This window comes from Augochlora pura, chromosome 2 (genome assembly GCF_028453695.1).
Source record: "Augochlora pura isolate Apur16 chromosome 2, APUR_v2.2.1, whole genome shotgun sequence".
Lineage (NCBI taxonomy): Eukaryota > Metazoa > Arthropoda > Insecta > Hymenoptera > Halictidae > Augochlora > Augochlora pura.
The window spans coordinates 12,286,663-12,296,695 of record NC_135773.1 but is presented as its reverse complement, the minus strand read 5'-3'; the positions used below and the strand labels follow the sequence as shown (position 1 = coordinate 12,296,695).

Here is a 10,033-nt window from a genome sequence, read left to right as displayed (position 1 = left end):
TGCTTTTTGGACAGGATCAATGTACGCTGGAACTACCGCTGACTATATTTGAAAAGATGCATTAGAGGGCCGACAGTGGTCAATGGCCGAACCTGCCTAGCCCAGAAATATCTGTTCAAAGTAACTCTTCTATCGGGTTTATACTAGCCGGTTAAATCGTTCAATAACCGAGCCATGCGAGCCGAATACAAAAATTCCGAATTGAGAGAAAATTCCTGTTATCTCGCAGATACGAAAGTCAATACGTAACAGCGGCATTATAAAATTGTACCGCGCGTACGCTAATTGATTTGCATATTAATAGGCAGACTGTCGACACGTCGGCATATAGATATTCCATAAAACCGAAGCAATTTGTTTAATAAAACAAAAATTGAAAATTTAAAATTCATGCTATTCGGACCTTGTTTTGATCTCGATCAAATTTGGTGCACGGAATAAATTATTGTAAGAATTATGATGATTCCCGCTTAATTGACAGGTTGATACTTTAAACTGCCACGTTGAAGATACAATAAAAGATAAAATAAAATTCCAATAAAATGCCAGATGAATTGGTTTACGATTATAACAAGTGCTTTTATTCTGACTGACTCGTTCAGATATTATTTAGGATAGATGTTCGCGAATCGTTAAGCATAAAAACCAAACGTAATCTTAAGTAGGTGCAACGAACACTCGACGGAGAAGTGAGATACCGATTATTTCCATTAGGCAGATAACCAGGCGCAGGGAAAACGCGTCCCGGCATTTACTTAGAGAAATAAAAGGCCAACCGGATCGCGATACTCGACGCGAATGAAATCATCGCGCAGACTCTTAATGCTGCTCCTTGTTCCCCCGATCCCGTTTTTTTTCTCCGAATCGCTTTCCAATAAAAAGTCCAATCTCTACACACCTTCCGCGAACGCCCATTGTCCAAAAGGCAATCTCGAAGTTCGGTCATTGTAGTAATTGCATACGCGTGGAATCCCGCGTGTAATTTAAAGTTCAAAAATAATCTGCTCGATTCGCGTCTCGTTGCGTAGACCCGATTCCGCGAGGCGGGGAGGGAGGGGGAGAGAGAGAGAGAGAAAAAAAGAGAAGGAACAGAAATTATTTCACGGCTGCAAAGTTTCCGAAATAATCGCGTTTGAAAATCGCGTTCCGTCCTTTATTCAATTGTCGGAAATGAAAATAATTTCGCCGCGGGAGGGGAAGTCCGTATTTCGTGCCTGTTCCGTTCGCTTTGAAAATAACATCGATATCGGAATGTATTCTTCGACCGCGGCGAGGAATTTCAGTTCCCGGGTTAAATTAATTCGCGAATTCTTTTTAACGAGGAAGGAAAGTGGTCGGCTACGGGGGAACAAGAACAACGTCGACGGGAAAATCGCCGGCGAAGTTGCATAGCTCTAAAGTTTGCCCCCGATGTTAAGAATAATTGAACCCGTTAATGAGAGAACGATAAAAAATACCGTACCCAAGATGCTACTACGTTTGAACGTCTTCCCCGGTCCTAGGCGGGGAATATATCGTTTGTTCTAATTGTAAGCACGAAAGCCGGAACGTGGAACTGCGAAATGCATGTCAAGAACCGCCGCAAGTGCGACCCGTAAAAAGGCCAGAAAAATGTCGAAAAACGAGCTTGGCTGGCTCTCCCTCGAACAACGATGAAAATTTATCGTCTGCGCGAATACTCCAGTTCCATGGTCTATTTAAACCTGTATAACCGAACTTACGTAACGGTAATATTACATTATTAACGTACATGTGTATTGCTTCTCAATGTTACGGTATTTATCTTGGTTCTCGAGAAACTAAAATATAATTATTTCTGTCGTTGCGGTATCGTTATTTTCCTGTCTTAATTAGAGAGAACGTTTCTGGTAGGTGGTTTAGTTGTCCTGAAGTAAAGTCCGTAATTTATGAAAGCATATTATGAATGTAATCAAACAGAACGAATTTCATTGTTTCATTAGACAATATTATTTGATGGTTTTAGAGAAGGTGCGCAAAGGTGGACCTAGACAAGAGATGTACAGTGCATTAATATTCGGACACCTTTTAAAACGAAATAACATTTTTAAAAGTGCACTTGTATTTTCTTGAAATGTTAGGAATATTAGTTTACTAAGCAATGTCTATAAAGTCATTTTTATAAATTGCAATTCCTTGGAATGAAAACGAAAACTCGCAATTTTTAACTGTTTCATCCGAGCTCGTAACGATAATTTAAATAATGCATTTTCTAGATCTCTGTAACTCCCACGCTGAAAATTTCATTAAAATTAATGGACGTTGTTATAAGCTACAAGCAATTAAAAGTTGCAGAAATTTGCAGCAGTTTAAAATATTTTTTTAGAAATTCCAAGAAATAGCAAAATTAAAAAAGAGATATTTAGTTATTGTGCGGTATACTCTCTTTAACACTTTTAAAAAATTCAAGTCATTTAGTGCTGTTTTAAAAAAGTTATTGCCTTTATTTTGTGACTATTTATGGTGTTAAACGAATGACTCGTATCGTTTCGATCAACTATATTTAACGGTCCATTTTATTATCGAATTCTTAAGATTCTTTCGCTCCAACCGTGCTTACTCCATGTGTTTCCACCTTTTTGCGAGTTCGGGAGGGGATGGGGGTGAGGACTTTTCACTCAGCTCCGAACATTTATTCAAAGAAATAGGGGAAAGTTTGAAATCTGACGAGGATGTCGTAAAATACTCGGCACGTTTCACGGCGGCCACCCCCAGCGCAGAGCTCTAACCTGAGATACTGTATTTTATGGTATTCCAGAATATTGCGTATAAAGGACCATCGAAAACCCTTCCGATAAACGCCGGTATTATTACATAAACAGAACTGACATCTTCCATGGAAATACACTAAATCGTAAACTTTATCCCGCAGAATATATCATGTAATAAAGCATTCGAAAATAAATCGTAGAACAACGAATATGTCCTCATTTTACATAATCTTGACACTTTAATCTCTTCTTTAACAAATTTAAAAGCGTCTAAAAATGTTTGAAACGTCTTTTGCGATTGAATTTATGGATTTATAGATCAAACGAAGATTTTTATTAACTTCACAGCATATAGAGAAAAGAATAGTTAATTTAATCTTACGTGGAAAATAGTGTGGATTTATAGATGGAACAACGGGTTTTATTAACTTCATAAGAAAATAGAGCAAAGCATAGTTGATTTAATGCTGCATGGAAAACAGTATTATCCACGGATTTTGCAGAACGGATTAATATTCTTTACTCTCGCTGTTATGTCGGCCATGCGTAGGTGACTCAATTCTTCAGCCATCTTTAAAAGTTCATTTTCGTCGGATCCATGTAATCCAAACTTTATTAGATATTGCGGAATCGAAAAAGTTTAATGAGATAATTATTAACTTATAGTTAAACTTTTTCATTCCGATTTTGCAAATTAATATGACTTTATGAAATGTTATACTGTGGTTCAGAGATAAAGTATTAACGTATGGAATTAGATCTATGATCAATAAGAACAGTAATACTTAATCAACTGAATCAATTGATTTCGTTATAAATGGACTATGAATTTTTATACCTTAAGTATTACGCACAAGTTAATTGTAAGAAACGTTTGTCCTTTTTTAACAAATTTAATAAGTTGTGTATAATAATATAAAGATATTCTCAAACCCATCTTTACAGTTTTATATCCGATCTAGTTATTTTTTTAAAAATCCATAAAACTCACAGATCTGTTATAACTTACAATAAATCTCCTTCTTCGGTCTAATCACTTCTTAAAGAACAATAATAAGCGATGAGAGAAGACGCAACTCATCACCTACTAATTGGACATATAAAATACCAGATTTCTAAAAACATTGATTTTACAATTTACAAAAATTATGGTCACTCAAAATATGCTCTCTAAAGAACAAACTTTGACTAACGAACTTCCGAAGTAAAAATCCCATTTTCTCTTTCCTTAAATTGTTAGTTTCTAAATCACGCAAACGTTGCATTCGATTTTATTATAAAACAAACTCCGACATTCCGTGTGTACACCCTCATTAGTGCAAAAAGCAATCGTTTCTTGTACTTGGTAGCTTCATCGTTAACAAGAATTAATTCGCAGTTCAAACGCAATCCTGCGCTTCGTTAGCAAATAAAATAAGAATATCGTATAAACGCAATTATAATTAATATTACAAACGCAATATAAACATAAAGAAATTTCCGGAAAAAGGACGACGTTTGCCAGCGAAAGGGTCAGTTCGCCGGGGTAACTCGAGCCGGCGCGGCGTTCGCGAGCACATGTAGCACGGTAAGGAGGGAACGGGGATGAAATAAGAAGCGAAAAAGACTCACCCGTGACGCTGAGCAGCGACATGTTCGAAGATGTTCGGGCAAATCGGCTTAGCGTTGAGAGTTTCGCTTAATTGGCCGAGCGGCACTTGACGCGGCGTTGGGATCCGTGTAGGAAAGTGATGCAGCTATATAACGGGAGACACGCCGGATCGAAGGAGCACACTCGCGTATTTCGCCGTACAACCTTTTCGTCTCGCCCGGCACCGGTGTGTTCGACTATATTTTCTCTTTCCGCACCTGTGCGCCTGGCTCGCACGCGGAAAACGTGTACGGCACGCGGTACACGCGTGCGTTTAGACGTGCATATATGTATATATATATATATATTTATATATCTGTGTCGAGCCGTACGTACGTATGCATATAGTACTCGTATAGTATATATATATATGTATATAGGTATATATCAGCATGTACCTATATATAAAATTATATATACATATATGTGTCGGTATACATATACATATATATGTAAATATTACAGAGCAAGAGGAAGATAGCGGTAGAGATAGCGGTTAGAGAGACAGATAGTGAGAGGGGGACAGATAAACAGAGATAGAGGAAGATACAATATTGTGTGTACGTGTGTCGCGAATATGGCGCGTCCACACGAATCGAAAATCTCAGGGCTGGAGTTCGAGTTGCAACGGTGTCACGCTTCTCCCGCTCTCGTCTGTCCTCCGTTCCTCCTTTCCTGTTCTATCTTGCGATCTTAATTACTTCCGTCCCTCTCTATCCGTCTTTCCCGACTGTACTTTGCTGTTCCCGGCGTGTCCTTCTTTTTTTCCGCGACGAGTCTGTCCCTTCCTCCTCCCTGGGCTTTCTCTCCCTTCGGCTTGCTGTCGTCGGCCGGCGTAACGGCACGCGGGAACAACTCGGAACAACAGTAGCTCTCTCTCTCCTCTTCCTCGGAACTCGGTCTCGTTCCCCGGGGTAGATCGTACGTGTTCTTACGGCGACTCTAGGCACACCGCGTTGCTATCGTGCGTTGCTATCGTGGGTCGCTGTCTCACGCGGCCGGCGGCGGCGGCTTCAACGCGTGCTCGACACGAAACAGTCAGGCCGGCCAGCTACACACGAACAACAACGGATATCGACGGCGGCGACGACGACGACGACGACGACGTAGACGACGTATCTTGGCCCACAATGACTCTCTAGTGTATCACTCGCGCCTCTCTATTTCGGACACTGATACTTCCACGAGTGCACAAAGATCACGCGCGTAATTTTTATTCCGTTCCGTGATTCCGCGACACACCGTAAGCCGGTGCGCGCGTGGAAGAGGGGCAGGGATAGAGGGTAGGAGGCTGGGAGCGGTAAAAGAGACAGAGATAGAGACCTCGTGTGTGTGTGTGTGTATGTGTATGTGGGCGAGACAGATAAAGAGAGAGAGAGAGAGAAAGAGTGTGTGTGTGTGAGAGAGAGAAAGAGTATCTCCGGTGAAAGCTCGCCGGTGGTTTGATCAGTACGCCGATAAACGCGCTATATATCCGTTGTTCACTGGGTTATACACGAGGGGCACCGTTTGAATTGTAACCGTTTACATATAAACGGTACACCGTCGCGGAATCGCACACCGCGATTATTATCGACTCGACGGCGTAACAGCGAGGGGCTGTTGGTCACGCGCAAAACCGTGCACCTAGCACGTTCTGCCGGCTAAGGCGGTTACTGTCCACGCTCTCGGGCGCCGCTACCACCACTTCTGTTCCTCTCGCCACGCTCTCCGTTTTCTGTTTCCCGTGTGCCACGTCCTGTTGCTCCTCCGGTTTCGACTTGGTCAACGACGATCGCTGAGCTACCACCGGTGCTGCTAGTGCTGTCGCTGGCGAGGCTGCGGCTCGACGCTCGGTCACCTGTGTCGGTTGCTGCACGATCCCCGTGATTCCTAGCGGCGAATGGTGGTCCTCGTGGTCGTCGGCGAGCGCGAGGCGGTCGGACTTTAACAGCGAGGCGGCGGCGAACTCGTCACGAGGATAATAGTAACGGTAGTAGTAGTAGTAGTGGTACGGGAACAACAACGGCAGCACCAACGCGACGCAGCTGCTGGTCCTCCTCGGGTCGGTGGCCACGGTGTCGGTGTCGATGTTGTCATCTACCCGGCCGGAACGGGGCAGCATCGCCGTGGCACCGCGGTGTATCGCTTCTTCGGACCGCTTTTCTGCACCATAGGTTCGGCCGAGCGCCTCTCGCTTCAGGAGGAGCGCCCACCGTGCCACCTTTCTCGTTATTATCATAGTAGCAGGGGCTGCAGTGCATGCGCCGGTTCGCACGTATCCCGTGCTCGTCAAGGAACCGTACACCAACGACAGCCGCCTCGTCTTCGTCGTCGTCGCGAGCCACGACCGGTTACGGGCATTTCACCGCGATCTCGCGAAACGATGGGTAATCACACACAACAGGAGAGCCGTTCAGGGTGGCAGGGAGAAAGAGAGACACAGAGAAAGAGAGACAGAGAGAAAGAAAGAGAGAGAGAGAGAGAGAGAACGAGGGTGAGAGAGAAACAGAGAAAGGGGGAGAAAGAGAGAGAGAGAGAGAGAGAGAGATGGTGAGGGTGAGCTAGTGAACGAGCGATCGAGCGAGCGAGTGAAAGATAGATCGGTGGAGGAACCGAAAAATAAAATAAATAAGGAAACACGCGGCGGGCACTTTGTGCGGCGGGGATCTCGGCTCGCTGGGAATCGGTTCGAAGCTCTACGAAGACGGAGAGTGATACGAAAGTAGAGAGGGTGAGAAAGAGAAAGACAGAAACGGAGGGAAAAGGAGGGAGGAACGGCGCGGGTAGAACGGGGACGTGGGGGAGACGAGGAACACGCACCACGACAGAAAGAATCAACGGGGATGTATCGTCGCGAACGAAACGATCGAGTTTCACCACTGGTCTACGATACGCTCCGTCGTGCTCGCACTTTGGTACCCCGACGTTCCGTGCACGTTGTTTTCCCCTGATGATTGTTGATTATACTACGGTATACGAAAAGACGAGGCTCTGCACCGTGGCCGCGGACGTGTGCGGTGCTCCGGATGCACTACCACATTAATGCGGTGAAACGTTGTTGCGAGCGTACGCGGACTGCTCGACGTCGAGCACTGTGCGGACGGAGACGCCTCCGACTCGCCGCCGCCATCTTGCTACGTCAAGCGGGTTGCATAGCGTCGGCGCCGTGGCCAACGAGGCCTCCCTATAGCGACCCCTACCGACGGCAACCGATCGTTTCGGCGAGCGGCCACCAAATCAGCCACCCCTTGCGGCCGTCCCCGCGGAACTGCCGTGCATTTCGCTCCGATTGTTTCCTCATTTCTAATTCGACGTTACCATCGACGATTACACGCTCGATTGATGCACACAAACCCCGGCGTCTCTTTTTCAGACGTTCGTCTCGAGGCACCGACACCCCTGCCCGCCCCGTCCCCGGTTCCCGTTTCCCGTTTCCGATCGCGACGTGCACCACGTACCTTCCACTCGGTTTATCGTTCCCTTCTGTCCGCTTTTCCATCCCCCGTTTTTACCGTGTTTTCTTTTTCGGCCGCGGTCCGGCCGGCTGCTGCCCCTCGCGCAACGCAATACGCAGTCGCGTGTACACGTTGTTAATTATTGCGATAGGCATCGTGCCAGATTGCGTTTAAACGCATCTCTCGCGCACAGGAATCGCCACGTGGGGACCGTGCGCCGGAAATTGATTAACCGTGACACGCCGCACGGTCCAGCGAGGAATCTGTATCTTTAATGGATTCGTTATCAGCCGGCGACGTGTTCGTTGCAGAGGAGACCGGGCACTTGGAATAGTTCGCGGAATTTTGATGAAATTCTCGAAACGAGTCACACCTTCGCCCCGGCGACTATGATTTTGTCGACGACCATCTCAGCGACGCGGTTTCATTGATACGAAAATTTGACAACAATCTTTACTTACTAGTACAGAGATTGGACAGTATTTATACTTATTCTTCTACTGTGTTCGATGATTGAAAACTTCCTTTGTTATCAATAATACCGCAAATGAGAAGATCAATTTATTTTAATCCCGGTTCGAATGACGTAAAATAACAAACCGGTCACTTTGGCCATAATAGGTTTAGGAAAGAATATATGAAACTTTGCTTTCGAATAATTGATATAATGTCCGCCATGAAATTGATGGAAAGGACACGGTTACCATACTGTATTCATTTAATTTATATCGAAGTGCGACGAATCTAAAGACAAACATATGTATCATTCGAGTACCGATAAGAAAATCCAGTCTCCAATATGAATCGTCCAGTGCAAACGTGTACCGGACCTAACCCTGGCCAGCATTTTTATTTCGCTTTCCGCATGCAGCGGCGATCAATTTTTAACAAACATCGAGCGACGGCTAAACCCTTCTAAAGATCCCTAAACAACATATGCAAAGATCAAGGTCACCAGAGATGGGTCGATAAAGTGAAATTGTTTATAATGTGTAGCGATAACCGCGGTTGAATAAACCGAACAGTCTACATAGGCGTTAGAAGTCAACATCGATAAGTAAACATTGCTGAAGAAATGATTTTCGGTAATTACGGAGAGTAAGTAAATATCGTCGGCGAAAAGATTGCGTTGGTGACGTGACTGTCGATGGAATGATTGTCAGAGGTGTAAGGGTGGCGCAATTTGTGATGCTATTAAGATTAATTCGTAGGTACTGATCTAGTTAACAAGACATATCTCCATTAAGAAAAGTTCATTTCATTTCATTTAATTACTATTTGTACAAAATGATGTTGGATGGTCTATGTTCACAAAGTATTTATGCAAAGCCAAGAATATATACCTGCGCGTGTAACCTGACATAACCTGACATTTAATATCAATACAATTTGCTATTTTGAATGCATAAACATTTCCACGTAATTCGAACATTCCACATACAGTATTAATTAGCGCACATTCGATTTCATCACTGCGACATCGTTGAACGTCCTTTGCCGACTGCTGAATACTGTGTCTACAGCTTTACGCGGTCCGTCTTTCGTATCTTGGCGTTCAAATGGCGCTGTTGCCATTATTGTTAAATCCCATCTGCTCCTAATCCCTTGAATTTGCCACATACATAGGTTCGCATGGTCTTAATGCTAGCTGTATCATGGAGCCTAGCTTTGTTGTCATTAGTATTCGATTTCCTGATTGGAAACCAATCCTAGAGCCTGTGTGCTTGTCGAAATCAATGTATATAATCGGAAACGTGGTTATGGCGGTAATGTTTGCCAGATTCACGTTTTCCAATTATTGAGAATGCCTTCGCGGAGCAAGAGCATTCCCAATTATAAATATTCCCCGGTATTGTTATTATTATTATTATTTCAAGATACCAATGTGATCGAATGTTTTTTAAAAACTCCGTATTTACGAAGAGATCCGAAATAACACGTTTATCTATACAAATGACATTTATAAATATTCCTGCTTACTATCGTTTCGGTAATACCTCGGCGGTCGAGCGTTCTTTTAAAAGCTTTATATTTACCGAGAGATCCGAGATAACTCGTTTATCTATTCAAATGTCGAATGATCTATTTGAGTAACGGGCGTAAAGTTCCCGCTGCTTGGAATTAGCACGCCCGCCCTGTTCGTCGTGCGTGCTAAATGGTGTGTTTTGCGTTCACGCGTGGGTCGGGGTTTGCTTTGAACTTCGACACAGTCGTTTCCCTTCCGTATCCGTTCGCGT

At 44.1% G+C, this 10,033-nt stretch overlaps 2 protein-coding genes across 9 annotated transcripts in view; both read right to left on the bottom strand.

Annotated features, from left to right (window-relative positions):
* Unc-13 (protein unc13 homolog) overlaps nucleotides 1–5,926 on the bottom strand; it is a 544,965-nt gene extending 539,039 nt beyond the window's left edge. For 4 of the 8 annotated variants that reach the window (XM_078193412.1, XM_078193401.1, XM_078193420.1 and 1 more), the window contains exon 1: nucleotides 4,341–4,577. In XM_078193412.1, coding sequence (XP_078049538.1) covers nucleotides 4,341–4,362 — 22 coding nt within the window. In that variant the 5' untranslated portion in view covers nucleotides 4,363–4,577. Of the gene's footprint in view, nucleotides 1–4,340; nucleotides 4,758–4,923 lie in introns of those variants that run through there. The other 4 variants (XM_078193439.1, XM_078193459.1, XM_078193449.1 and 1 more) reach the window with 2 other exon arrangements.
* A 23-nt stretch (nucleotides 5,927–5,949) lies between these two features.
* LOC144476580 (uncharacterized) lies at nucleotides 5,950–7,503 on the bottom strand. The gene has a single exon (XM_078193692.1). It carries the CDS (start codon nucleotides 6,578–6,580, stop codon nucleotides 5,966–5,968), a length of 615 nt encoding a protein of 204 aa, XP_078049818.1. The 5' UTR covers nucleotides 6,581–7,503; the 3' UTR covers nucleotides 5,950–5,965.
* Nucleotides 7,504–10,033: the final 2,530 nt, after the last annotated feature.